The sequence below is a fragment of the Lepisosteus oculatus genome, chromosome 22 (genome assembly GCF_040954835.1).
Source record: "Lepisosteus oculatus isolate fLepOcu1 chromosome 22, fLepOcu1.hap2, whole genome shotgun sequence".
NCBI lineage: Eukaryota > Metazoa > Chordata > Actinopteri > Semionotiformes > Lepisosteidae > Lepisosteus > Lepisosteus oculatus.
Window position 1 is genome coordinate 6,202,891 of NC_090717.1, and position 14,872 is coordinate 6,217,762.

General features: G+C 41.3%; 1 protein-coding gene across 3 annotated transcripts in view; it reads left to right on the plus strand.

Annotated features, from left to right (window-relative positions):
* The window catches only part of coro1ca (coronin, actin binding protein, 1Ca), a 58,249-nt gene that overhangs the window by 19,169 nt on the left and 24,208 nt on the right, over positions 1–14,872 (plus strand). For all 3 annotated transcript variants that reach the window (XM_006640216.3, XM_015366338.2, XM_069182096.1), the window contains exon 2: positions 14,508–14,707. In XM_006640216.3, coding sequence (XP_006640279.3) covers positions 14,508–14,707 — 200 coding nt within the window. The remainder of the gene's footprint in view (positions 1–14,507; positions 14,708–14,872) is intronic.

Consider the following 14,872-nt stretch of genomic DNA (forward strand, 5'->3'; position numbering starts at 1 on the left):
TCCAGACTAGTTATAAATAGCACCAGGCTACCCTTGGGAGGGCATGACACGCCGACTGACTGCAGCACACAATGGCTCTCTTAATAGAGCTGGGGGCATCGCAGAAGACAAGGCTCTTTTTTGTGCATCCTGCTGTTTCGGTTCTATTCAAGATGCTAGCCCCTTCACAAACTTTTGGCAGGTAGCCTTGGATATATATCCGTGAGCAGTTTTGTCAGTCTGTTAATGATAAGCTGGCATCCCAGCATGGTCCTTTCTAACGGTGATCTCAGCCATGCCCTTGCAGTGTATTGCAGCGTGTTACTTAATGGAGGGCAGGGGAGATTTCTGCTGCACCCTGTGGCCTTGTTTCAGTGCTGGTAGTCCTTTATTTAGAGAGGAGAGCGAGTGAGCATGTGGTGAAAGAAATGCTGAACGTTACCATTTATGGCTTTTACAATCTGGCCATGCAGATTTTTGAAATAAAATCGGTCAATCTGGCCTCTTCAGAAGCCTGCAAGAACTTTTTTAGCATTTCTTCAGCCTTATGTCAGAATATAATTGCTTCTGTTATAGGCCACACAGCTTGGTAATTATTGAACAGTGAAGGAGAGCATCTTTCCCAGAATCGTCATGGAATTTGAAAAATCTCCATATCCCTTTGTCACAAACTGTATTTGGATTCCTAATGGAAACTAACCCTCTTGTCGGGTAATATAGTGGTTTTGATGGACTGGGGGAAGACAATGGGTTTGGTGACTTCTGTAGACCACGGCAGCAGTATCTAGGCAAAGCTCGTTGTTGGCCTTCTCTTGATTGTCTGTGTGCCTGACTTGCATTCATGGCCATGGCTTTTTCTCATTACTGGTCTTGTGCGTTATAGATGAACAGCCTGAATGCATTTAACTTATTTACAGTAGGCTTTATAGGTTTTAACACTGAATTTGATATCCTCCAGTGAATTAATAAGCACGGTTTGCTATGGCAGGCTGCACCTTGGAAATCATTCTTTTGCTGTGTTATCTTGACAGGTATGGGGAAAAAATCAGGGCAATTAGTGATTTTAAATGGAGTGAATGTTAAGTATCGGTGCTTTACAGAACCTGTACTAATTAAAGTTTGGAAGTGTTTTAGGCATTGTTTATCTCCTTTGAAAGGGAAATATGCTAATACTGCTATTTGTTTTTTGTATGGATTTTTTTTTAGCAGATTAATTGCTTTGCTTTATTTTCTTGTGACAATACACACCCTATGTATAATTCCACCCAGTTTCCTCCTCTTTCCTCTTATGAGGTGCGTTGTGATAAGTGAAATGGTGCCAGTCCTTTCATCACACATAGGCTTGTTTGGAAGGATGTAGTGTCTTAGTAGGATTGGTTTTGGGGTTTGATTGACAGACTTATGAATCCCTTTGCATTTTCTGCAGTGCCTAAGATGTTGCCTACTAGGTTATGCCTTGAACCAGCAGGCAGCTTTCATATGCATGTAAGTGTTGCGTTTACAGTGTGGCCTAGTTTCTAAAACATTGTTGAGCTCGCAGCATTAGCAGACTTCCGGTCCGTGTCTGGAAGCTTTTGAAGTTGGCTCTGGAGACAGAGGAGTGTAATAAACTGGGCACACGTGCTACTGCAGTGTTGCGGGCTCCTGCAGTCTGGCTACTGGCTGGGCTCTGTGATTTGCCACAGGCTGTAATGAGCCCTCTGCCTTCATAGTTCCACAGCTTTCTTCTATTAAAGGCCACATCTAGCAGATCACTGGTGTTTACAGTTACTTCTGCTGGTATTTTATTATTTTTGCATAGTGTTTTATATTGGGCTTTCCCTTTTTTAAGCTTTGTAGTTGTCAAAAAATGTGGAATTAACATACGATTAGTCATTTAAAACATAACGAAAACTGCATATGAATCTTAAGGAATATAAATCAGATAATTCCTTTCTCTTAAAGCCAAAGACCATTTTTTGGGGAGGATCACTCTACTGAAAACAGTTGGACATAGGCTAAACAATTTAATTTCTTGTATGTTGTAATTAAAAACAATTTAATGTGTTGTAAAAATAATTTGGTTTACTTCAAAGAATGTCACATTCCCTTGTGTTGCGTATTTAACCATTTTTAGTTGAATGACCTTGTGTGATGTTTTCAGTGAATTTGAATGTGAATAGATATGTCTATCTTTACTGGATGTGAACTGACAAGTTTTATGTTCAACAGACGGTCAGGAAATGTATAATTGTTTTTGTTCAGAAATAGCCTAGATCTGAAAACTGTTGATTTTGAAGTTTTAAGATCTTTGATCTTAACTGATTTTTTCTTTGACAATGCTGTACATTTCCAGAAGTCATGCATAGATTCCATAGCCCTCGTTCATCTGTTGCTGTCGGTCCCAAAGCATTCTCAGATTGGTCATAGTCTACTCTTCTCTAAAGAGCAAGTGTTGTAGCTACCATTTTCATAGCTTAGGGTCAAAACAAAATTGGATGGATTTTTCTGTGTAAAAAAAAAAGAAAGCAAACGCTGTTCCATATCTGTATCAATGATTTGATATAAAAATAGGAAGAGTGGTCAATTTGGAAATAACAGCAAGGGAATTATTAAGACCTGAATAAAATCATGGGTTGAGTACCATTTAATATGCTTGGCAAGTTAAATTTCACTATGATATAGTGATCTACACAGGTATTGGAAATGCACACTATTGCTCAATGAAGGCTTGACTAATAGTAAGATCGTGTTGCTTTGTGTTGCGCTTCATGCTAATGAAGTTATTTGCTGTGTCTTTAGTGTGCAGAAACCCCATCTCTGTGAATATGGGACACCGCATTTTTTTTGCAGAACTTTGTGTCATGATGAAATCTATCCAATCCGTTCTCAGAACAGGGTTTGTTCCTTTCTAGTAACCTTTAACAAGCTCTTAATTTGTGCAAAGCGAAGTTCCTTTCTCATTAAAGATGAGCCGCGTGGGTCTCTGCTTTGGTGGAATGTCTGGCCCGGACTTCTGCTTCGACGCTGGTGTGCAGGCTCCTTGGCCATCGTTAAACTAATTGGATAATCACTTTCTTACTGTCAGGTCAGGTTGAGTGGAGATACTGGAGTCTGAGTTTTTAGCGCTGTTTTTCCGCATGACAAAATGACCCTTTTCTGAAAGATCTAGCATATGCTGGGTTTGCTCAGTTGCTGTCCTCCGCAGTTGCCTTTTTAGATCAAACATCAGTTTCTTGTGGTTCGTTAATGACCCATTAATAAATTAACGGAATCATAATTAATAGTGAGGGAGGTTGATTTTGGCGTCCAAGACAAGACCTTAAATTATTCAGTATGGTGTAATTACAGTTCTCCTGGCCATCTGCCAAAACGTGAACAAAGTACTAATGCGTTAACAGTGGCAATATGATCAAAAATATTGGGGTGCTAGTGTGCACATAGAACCTCAGGCATCTGATCTGGGGGTTCCGAGCAACAGGTAGCTAAACATGAAAGGAATCTGGGTGTTCATGCAGATTCTTCTATCTCCTCGTCAAGACAATGTGAGGAAGCAATAAAAAAAAAGCAAACTGGATGCTTGGGCATAGAACAAAGAGTTACTTCAAATTCAGGGAGGTTAAGTCCAATATTGAATTCAGTATGTTAGGAAGACCTGATTTAGAAAGTTAAATTTGTTACCACACCACAGAAATGTGATGTTATAGCCTTAGGTGTAAGTTCAAAGCAGAGCACAAGGAATGATTCCTGATCTCCGGGGGCTGTCATACATAGTCAGGTTAAGGCAGCCAACCCTTTTCAAAGAACAGAAGTAGAACAATTGATCCAAGTACAGTATATGAAATCCTAAGGGGTGTGAAAAGGGTCAACCCAGGGCATAATTACACACTTGGTAGAGAAATAAGAATATGGGATCACATCTGGTAGCTTAAACCTTCTTTACTGGAAGAGATATGGGTGTAATTTCCTAGAAATGGCTGTGCAAAATTGTAACTTTTGGCTACTAAACTACCAAATGAGCAGAATGGGTCAAATGGCTTCCTCTCATTAACAGGCTTAAATTTTGATGGGTGGTCTTGGATGGGTAGTTTTTCAGTGTTCGTTTTAAATCCATCGTTTGCATACTTAATTCTTCAGCATGTGGGCTGCGTGTCTGTGTGCGCAGCCCAAGATAATAATTGATTATTGATAAGATCTGATTCTGCACATTATTTAATGCCTTCCCCTCTACCTGAGGAAGATGTGAATAGATATTGGGGGTGGATGAGGGGGGTTTTGGTAAATTTCTTAACCCTAGTTTTATTAATAAGCATTTCTGAACACTGTGAGTGGCATTCCTTTCTGTCCTCAGCCTCATTGGATTGCTTGTGTAAGCAGACCGATAAGGGCGCTATCTATTTTATCTTAATATGGTAAAGATAATTATGTGATGTGACGAAGAGGACAGTGGGTGCCAGTACCTGGTGCCAGTTCAGTCTCCCATTTTCCAAGGCTGCAGTCTGAGACTGGAAACTTTCCACTGAGGGAGGATGGAGCACCAGTTTGTAAGTCGTGCTCTGCGTATCAGAAAGGGGGGGCAGCTGAGCTTTTAACAGTCTTCGCATTCTTGCCTTTATGGGTCAGTAGTAATTTATTCACTAAATATATTTATCTTATAAGGGCATCCATTACAGTATTAGTATATGTGATGTTTGTACATAATTAGAAAAAGTACAATTTCTGGTCTTTGTAGTGGTATAGCTGGTGACTAATTTTGATGGGTGAATATTAACTGCAGTGTTTCAGTTCCAAATAACATGACCGTAGAACGATCCACAGCCTTTATCTCGGGGAGTCCTGTTGAATTCCTCTGTACTGCGGGTGGGGTGAGATAGGTTGTGGGTGAAGTCGGAGCGGAGCTTTTGTCCTCCAGCCCTAATGCCCCGGCGCCATTCATTACCGACCAGGAGCGGGAGCCCGATCTGTGTGACCTCCCCAGGCTGCGACACCGGGCTCCTGCAGCAGGTGATTAATTCCTCTGATCTTGGTTAGCAGGAGAGAGACTGGGTGTGTGTGTGTGTGGGGGGTAGACGATGCAGCGTCAGAACCGTTGCACATGAGAAGGGGGCCTGCGGACCTCTTCAATAGTGGTCTGCTGGAGAACCAAGGTGTCTGCTTGCATGCTGGTGAATGGACGAAAAAGAGCAAACCTCCCCAAGGATTGCTGAGCAGTGCATTCATCGTCTCCTTTTTTCACTGCGTCTGTGTGGGATTCAAGATATAAACATCTTCCACCCAATTTTAGTGGGCAAAAAATTTCAATTTTACTGAACATGACTATAAAATGAGCAGTTCATGTTTAGTAGTTTTTAGTTTCACTGCTCAGCAGGCTTAATGTCAATTAAAATAATACCAGATTCCTGTTGTTTGTGTTTTTGCTTAGCCTTAATGTTGTCCATTTCTCCTGTAGCGGTCAGCGTGGGCGTTTTTGTTTGTTGTTTAGGAAGATATCTGAGATGAAATCTGAAAAAAGAACCATTTTTAATGTTTTGTCTTTTCTGGCAGTGCTGACTACCGCCACTAAATTGTGTAAAAACTGCTTAACAGATGATACATGTACAGACATCTGCTGGCCTGCTGTTTGTATTTTTTGCTTCCCTGCTAGAGCTGTTTGATGTGGAATTGTTAATTCACCCTGTTTTAGCTAAACTTTTTTGGAGTGAAAGCAATAAGATCCTAATTGTCGAGAAAATGGAGGATGGTCAGATTCCTCTGTGTGCCTTGCGAGATGCAGCAAATTCCAGCCTGAAGCCTCGTCTCCAAAGGCTTCAATAGCTGTCTTTGCCAGCATTCTGGAATCCCTGATGCATGTTGTCATCAGTTTTTCTACAAATTCCTTATGTCCCCTAATGTGCTAATAAGTGTATGTACTTGCAAAGCTGCCGGAGACAATGGGAGGTGATGTGCCCCAGTTATGCCATGTTGTGGATGGAAGTGGTACCAGGTGATGGATTTAACTGTACCCTTCAATGAATTCCATTTTCACGTTTCACATTGAATACATACAGTAATCCCCCCACGACAGATACCTCCTAGCGTTTTGATTAAACAATTTTTAGATATGCCCTTCACAAAAGAAGAGAAAAACTATTCTGAAATCGGTTTGTGGTTCTTGTGCATCACAGAAAATTAAAGTTTTCCGGCAAAGTGCTTCACTGTACTGACAAACGGTAAATTGCTTTACAAAGCTATAAAATATCTACAAGTAATTTACGCTCCCAGAACCTTTGGAATGAGTCATTTTGCCCTGAGATTTGATTTAATTGAGCCTCTGCTTTAATTTAGCCCATCCGAATTGCTTCACCTCTCCTCGTCCATGAGCTGGACACTAATCCTTTTATCTACAAATGTGCCAGTAGTCGCTGCAGTGAGAGAGACTGCCAGAGCCCAAGCTGACACTTGTGCAGGCTGGCGGAGTTGATGGTCGCTGGCGTGTGACGTCCTTTAGACATGTAAATAAACATTTGGCTCTGCATTAAATAGCTGCCGAGATTGCAGATAGCTGCTTTCCCTGGGCAGATGCAGAAGGCCTGATAATGCTTGCTCTGTTACTTATCAGCCATCCAAGTGTTAGGGTTGCTGCAATGTTCCCATCAAAACTGAGGGGGGTGGGGGGGAATTCTGTATCCTTTTAAAATGACTTCACCAGGAGTTTAAGTTAATTACAAAAATAATAGACAAACAGAGTAGTCTGTTTCAAGGGAATAAATTAGTTTGATACGTCATTGGTTTTCTAGCATTCACAATCCCTTGCTGTCTCTTACCTTTTCAGTATAAAAAGTAAATGTCACAACATGTATTTAAAAACTGTAAAATGTTATTAAAAGGGGTATGTACTGGTTTGCTTACAAAGAAAGATGTAAATGGTGTCAATTCATAATGGTGGTGGGTGATAATAGTTAAAACATTCTACTTTGATAATAGTGTTCTGTTTTACAAGCTGTGCAAGTTTTTTTTAATTTGAAAACTGTCCTTTTTTCACATTTCCAGAGAAAGGAGATTTTAATGAAAGCCTCTGAGGATGGCATGTTTGAATTTTCCAAGAGTAAATTGCATATTTGACTTCAGTTGTTTAAAACCTGTGCATTACAAGCAACAAGAGGATCTTTTTAAACCCATAAATAGTTACGCTTGAACTTGGGTCAACTTCAACTCAAATCTAATTAAGATAAAGGTCGGGGAAATGAATGATGCAGTTTACCTGCTGTCTTGCAATGTAAAATTTTTGAAGGTGGACCAGTGATAAGTTATCTTGTTTCTTCCCATTTACTTTAGTACATAAAAGGCTGTACTCGTCAGATAATCTACTCCTGACTCAGTGCCTATCCTGTATTAGTTTTTTCATGTTTATGTAGTGTTGCTAAGTGACCTGCAGTGTTACTCAAAATACATTGTGAGAAGTGTTTTTCTACAGCTTAGCAAGCAAGCTAGTGTTTTGTCTTCAGCACGGGGGAAGATATTCCTAATGGTGCTGAAGAAATTAACCATGAGGTCTGAGATTAAGACTTTATACTGGGCCGCGAGCATCTTCCGGCTGGAAAGATATCTGACCAGCGGTAGTGGAGCCAGACAATTTGAACAGTGCTTCGGGATGCATTGGTTCCTGTGGAAAGGCGTTGCTGTGGATCATCCTGGTGCTGCTGGGAGCTGAAGCTGTTTTTGGAGGCTGGAAGAGCTCTGCCCTGTGCAGGTGTGTGCGGTGGCGCTGGTGGGTCCTGACTGCATGTTGGTGCAGCTGCCATTTCTTTTAATTGCTTAACATGGGGTATCCCAAAGAGGCTCGTTACCAGCTCAGTGTTTAAAGGCCCCTAATGCCTCCTTGTCAGCAGGCATCATGGTGGGGACGGCACACGTGTGGAAGTGTTGTGGGGGTCTCGGCTCTGAGGAAGTGGGGTGGGGGCAGTCTCCGGGATTGTTGCAGGTTGGAGCAGTAATTTAGGTGAAATCTCTCATCCTGTTGAGCCTTGAGGTGCTAGCCTGGGCTGTCCTCTGTATGCACGCAGATTATCAGTGCAGCAGACTTGCCCACATGCTAGCCGATCGCCAGCATTTCAGGGCTATTGCAGTTTTAGTGATGTGGTACGCTGTGCGAGTAAGGCTTTCTTTTTCACCTCTTTTCCTGTCGAACCTTTGGTGGTGCAGTCCAGGAACAGATGTTAGGATCACCTCGCTCCTGTGGGAAAGGGTTTGACGAAGCACTGCTGACTGACTGAGTGTAGTGGTACTAGTTTGGTAATGCACAACCCAGGATGACAAGGGTCAGAGATCTCGAACCATCACAGCAGGTTGGCTCTGTCCTGTTTTCCGTGAAGCCAGGTTTGCAGTGCTGTGCTATGGGTAGGAAGCTGAGGGATTGGTACCCTTTGGCTCTGCTTGTCTTACAGCTTCTTGACATACACGTACATAAGCTCTAGTGATGCAGTCCCTTAATTCTGCACAACATGTTTGACTGGGCTTGGGTTAACAAAACAAAAATGCTGAATCCGACCAAAAGACATGTTGTTTGTGCCCAAATTCCTCTGCAATTATGGAGTGCTCTGCTGGCTCCACTCCTAATCTTTCGTGTCCCAGTTGTTGCTGAGGATTTGTGCCTTTGGCAGGACAATTGGTAGATTGTTAAATGACCTGGGATTTCTTCCCATTATTATGTTTTATACTTGCAGTCCTCTGTAATACAGTAAAGTAGAAGGTACACAGGAAGCAGTGTTCTTCAGATTGTCTTCATTGTAGTACAGCAAAAAAAAAGTATCTTAGGTTGGCTTGACTGATTCTTTCAAGCTTCTTGAAAACTCTATATGGTGTGTTGTGGGTGTGTCTTTTGCATGTAACACATTGAACAATATAGGCGGGCAGTTATTTGCTTTTTGCAGTTGTTGAACAGGAATGCTTTTGGTAAAGCACTAGTTGTGGGTGTGTTAGGGCGTATCAGATGCTCAGAGACAATACTGCAGAATCATATAATTGTGTTGACAGAAAAGTGAATGTGATTGAAAATTAAGCAATACAAAATATCTCCTAGAAAATGTTTATGCATAATATCTTAGATTTATTGTTCACTACCAATAAATAACCTTATTATTGCCTATAATAAAAGCACTAGTGTGCTATGGTCTGGCTAGCACTTACATATGCACTAAAAACCCCCAAATCCACAGAGCAATGTGCAAAAAGGTAGGAATAAGGAAGTTGCTCTTCTTGATCCTATTTGACACCCATTTCTGGCTCACAGCGGAAGAGGTGTTTTATTTGGGTGTGCTCCAAGTGGAGAAGCTGTTACAGTGCTGTGCTGTGCTGGAGCCAGGCAGTCTGTTTGGAAAACCTTGTTTCCAAGGGAGTAGAAATCAGGGGGAAAAGCGTTTTACACAGATGCTTGTGGTTCTGTCTATCCGAAAAACCCAGTCTGTCCTTTGTGTTTCACTTCTGCTGTTTATTTCTCATGAACTCCCCCTCCCTTACAGGTTTCATTTGAGATGGTTGCAGGAAGAGAACGCAGTCTTGTTTTCTCTGTAAAGTTGCTGCAGATGGTAGGTTTTGCAAAGCGCCCTTTCACGGTGTCCAACAAGAGAGCGCTTCTCCTGTCTTCTGGCTGCTGCCTGAAATGGATGCAGTTGAGAAAGCGGATATCGAACGCTTGCCGATTTGATGTGAAAGTCAGCGAGGTGCGAGTGAGGCGCAGGTCTCTGCAGATTTAACTCCAGAATGTTTTTTTATTTTAACATGGTGGTTCCTGGAACAGCCCACACTCCCTCAGGGAGACATCCTTTGGTTCACAGGGTGGTGATGCATTGCACATGTGCTTCAGAAGTCGCCCTGCCCCACTTACAGGAAGTGTTTCCTGCACCTATCCTGCCTTTCTATATTCAGCCTAACTGCCAGAGCCTTGAAATATCTGCAAAGCCATAAACTGCAAGTGAACTGGAGGTACTGTGGAGCTTTATTCAGGGCTGATGTCTTGGAAAAGACTGTCTCTGTACTATAAGAGGTCATGCAAGGAGCAATCATCTTAACACTTAAAAAAATACTTTAAAAGTATTTTTTTAAGTGTTAAGATGATTTTCTTATGGGTTGTGTGGCCCAGTAGCTTAGTGACCATTGGGGTTAATCTGCTTGAGTTCTGAGGTTCTTTTCCTTGATACTGTTAAGTTGGTCTTCTGTGGTATTCTCCCTGTCTTGAGTTGAATCCATTAGTGCCTGTGGCTATTGTGTAGTACAAGACAAATAGATTGTTCATTGCAAGAATGAATTATACTCACTCTGTTAAGGGATGTTTCAGAGGTCATTCACATTTATGCATGCCTGATTAAAACTTCACAGTTTCATAAAACTGTGAATGGAATCATTAGTTTGGTGTAATGGAAGCCGCGGACAGTGGCTTAGAAAGTTTGTAACTGGAAATAAACCGACGTATCTTTGCAATGATGTATGAGAGCTGGGCGCAGCTTTTGGGAAAGGTGAAATGTAAGTTTTTTAATTACAGATATGCAGCACATCTAGTTGGTAAGAGAAGTAAAAAAATAATATATACTTCTGTAAAAAGAACTGGTCACACTTTCTCTAGGGTGCAGCCCAAATTACATTATCACCCTATGAAGATCTGCTGATTCTTGTGAAATGTCAGACAGACCACATTGGATTTAAATGCATGCTGGGCTGAGATTTCTGAGCTGTAACTTCCTTTGTTGACTTACTGAAAAACATTTATAAAAGGCTGTGAATATACAATACCTGACTGTTCACCCATTATGATGCTGCACTCTTATGCTGTGAAACAGAGCATGATAAACCTGCTCTAATGTCTTTGTAGGTATTTATACGTCAGGCAGCTGAGTGCAGCCTTCAAGAAATCTCAGGAGCACTTTAAAATGAAAATAGTTCTCTGGCCATAATAAAAGATTAATGCTGTCATGCTTTGAAAAAAGATTCTGTGAAAGATTCAAACTAGGAGTGGGATATTAAATGCCCTGTGTAGCTAAAGTCAGATTTTAACTCAAGGTTTAAGTTGGTGATGAATGTGTTTTTAAAATTAGAATTTCATGTCTTTGCAGACATCAGCTGATAGGTGCTATAATATATATCCAATACACTATAAATACTATAACTCACCAGGCCAGTAGAATAATCTCACTTGATTCGGCTTGTTTAGCAGATTTGAGAAAAGCGTGGGAGCAGGGAGCGATTTCCAGGAGATTATGGATCACTTGCGGGAGTCAGGGAGGAGACGCTGATCTCTAGGAGACTTGAGATGTCTGTCTTTGTGCCCATCAGAGCAGGATCTCGGCAGTATCCGAGCAGGGTGATATACTGCTAAGGTTGGGGAAAGGGAGAATGTTTTAAATCGGAAGTGTGAATGAATAGGACAGAACAGAACAGCCGTCACACGCAGTCAAGAGAGGGAGGCCAATGTCCGACAGCACACGAGAACATAGAGATGACAAATGTGGCCCATTGTGTTCTTTTTGTTAAGATCTTTTCTAGGTATTTCTTGACATAACGAGGGTGTGGACTAATAGCATGGTGGGGCAGGTTGTTCAGATGATAAACTCCCCTTTTCTCAAATGTGCCTCCTGTTCTTTCTCAGTTTCAGCTGCACTTCCCTGTAGTTTTCACTTGTTCATAGTTCCTTTTTGATTCAGAAGAAGCCTTTGGGAATGCCAGGGCATTTGGGAATTTTTTAATCATTGATGCAGTTTCCCTTGTGAACTTCTCTGTTCACGGCGACTATACTCAGCTCTTTTAGCCTGTCAGTACGAGTCCAGGAATGTTTCTAGATGCTCTTCTTTAAACTTTAATGTGGGGAAGCAATAATCTTTTTTGTAACGTGACAAAAATCTTACTAGTGAACTGTAAAATTTTAATTTAACATCCCTTATTTTACATTCTGCACATTTATCCTAACCTTGTTTGTCTTTTCATTGCTTCCCCACTTTTTTTGCAGAAAATATAAATATATCAACGTAAACGCCTGATCCGAGAAATGGCTTAAATTCAGGTTTTTTAATTTTATAGCTTAGATTTACTACCTGCATGTAACAATGTCTCTTGTCTACATTGAATGTCTTCTGCCAGGTGATTGCCCAGTCTAGACTTGTATAAGTCTCTTTTGCCACAACCACAGTATTTATTAGCCCTTTAATTTGGGAAAGTTACTAGTTTACTAAGCAAATAAGAATTGATGCTATCTGTACTGTTCTGTTTCCATTAACCAGCTCTCACTTGTTTGATTTTCATGTTGCTAGTCTCGCATTTTGGTTAATCTCTGCCTGAAAAACCTGATGTCCCCCCCCCCCCCCCCCAATCTATTTGCGGACAATTAAAATCCCCCACGATCATTACTTCTGTCTTTACACACATCCAGTTTTCTGATTTTGCTTGTAGTAGTTTTAAAATGTATGTTTACGATGCATTCAGCCTGCAGTGGTTAGAATAATGCTAAGTGCAGGAAAAGTTGTAACTTCCTCAGTTTTTCTGTAGTGTGTTCTATATAAAATATGCCCCTTGGGGAAAAAGCTGAAGTGATCTGAACTGCCGTTTCAGTATACTGCATGTGATATTTAGATTGTAACATGTGGTATTTTACATTGCACTTACGGTCATAAATTGAGTTTTATGAGGGAACGGCAGCATTGAACTTCACAAAGCTTTACTGTGTGTATATTTCAGCTGGGACGGCTACAAAGATCTCCTTAAGTTTGTTTTATTTGTTTAGGGAAATGACAGCTGTTTGAAATATTTCATTATGGGAAACGATGCAGAAACTCCTAGAGTTAAATGTAAACCTAAACCAAAGTCCATATTACAATAAAGATGTTAAATTGACTTTCTATATACAAATATTCAGTTTTATTTCAATTGACATCAATTTTTTAATACAGTCAAGGGCCTTGTTAAATGGGATATAACTATTACATTCTAACAAGCTATTATCATCGTTGGCTTTGTGTGAATAAATTAAGAAATTTTAATTTGTCTAGTTTCTCATTGGGAAATAACTGTTCGTTTCTTTGGGATGGTATTAAACTTTGAATCAGTAATTTTTTCACTCGTTGTTCTCTTTTGGCAGCGTGTGCAATTTAATTTATCTGTAAAACAAGTCATGATCTCAAATCTGTAGTGTCCTCTAGGCTGTTCTGCAATATTATGGGCTCATCTCATAGTGGTTGATCAGAAAACGTTCTTTGAGTGTGACTTTAAATCTATTAGAACTCTGTGTTGGAATGCACATGAACTATAGTGAGCAAAGTGTATATCTAAAGGACTAAAAGTGTGGAATAGTAGTGTGCACCCTGTAAGTCTTTCTTACTGTTTAATTTAGATTAATATTGGTTGGAACGGTGAGGTTTAAAAGCTAAATCAGAAAAAACAGTTTGTCTCCCGGTGATGTTGGTCTGCAGTAACTGTGCATCAGTCTGCATTTGTACACAGCTGTCCTATACTGCTGTTCTGGAGCTTTGTGTACTCCCTGCTTTACTCTGCCTCAGTCTATTAATTGCCCTCCGGAGTATTTGCCTGCCTGCACTGCACAAACATTGCTTTTCTCATTGCGCAGGGCAGCTATTAAGTTACTTATCCACTTGGTAAGTGATTGCTGTACAGCTTCCTGCTGTATTTATCAGCTGATGACTAAACAGTAGTGCCGTTTCCATTGTGGCATCACTTCTCATGTAAATGGAAATCCTGGTGTACTTGTTAGCGATTTAAAACCTCACTGGACATCTTGTGGCTATAGATGCAGCCTTCTTAAGTTAAATCACTGTATAGCCTGTGAGCTACCCGTGGTTTTGAAGCTGCAGTTTGAAGACCTTGTTTTTTTCCTTCTTTACTGTTGCAAAAATTGGACTTGTTTGAAACGGGGAAGATATTGCAACGTGGACGCTGTGTAGTTTTTGGATATTGCATTTCTAGAAGAAAATGAAAAGGAACCATGTCCACGTGGTAGCCCCTCTGAAATAACAGAGCTGCCCTTTTGGTACTCCGAGGTCCTGCATGGCCAAGTCTGAAAAGGCCTGATCTAGATCTTCACCTGCCTGGCCGTTTTTTTAAAAAAGAAAAATAAGTTGTCTGCGGTTTTGTAGAAGTCACGTGACTTTAATTTCCCTGCCAATTTGCATTTTTGGAGGTCGCAGGCTGAAGTGCAGCTAGCAAACCTGATAATAAAGATGAGAGATCGGTCACTGTTTTGAATTTTATCAGAAAGCTTAGAGGGGTGTGGGGTGGCACTGTTGCTGTATTTATGCATTTCAAAGTCGCACAGATCACGGTGAGTTTATCAAGCTTTAGAACATCGGCCACTAGCTCCCGCAAGATTAGTATTTGCATATTATTCAGATATGCAGAATACCGGTGTTTCCATACCACAGGAGTTTCACATCTCCTTTTCCTAAATATGCACACCAGGAATTATGTTCAGGGTTGCGCTGTCTCGCATTGCTCAGTTAGCACAGGGGCACTCGGGCTTCTCTGTCTGAAAACGTCAAGTGTTGGACCTCATTTTTGCCCCCTTCCCTCCGCAGATATGTTCAGACGAGTTGTGCGCCAGAGCAAATTCCGTCACGTCTTTGGCCAGGCGGTGAAGAACGACCAGTGTTACGATGACATCCGGGTGTCGCGGGTCACCTGGGACAGCTCCTTCTGTGCGGTCAACCCCAGATTCGTTGCCATAATCATCGAGGCCAGTGGAGGAGGGGCTTTCCTGGTTCTTCCACTGCACAAGGTAAGGAACTCCTCTCGTTTTATTGAGCCCGGAGCACTGGCGTTAGATTTCGGAGTAATGCGAAGTGTCCCAGGGGGAAGCAGTGGAAGACTTCATGGGAAGAGGCGCCTGTGAGAAATTGCCTTTGCGTGGCATGGGTGAACTTTAATGTGTCTGGTCTGTTCA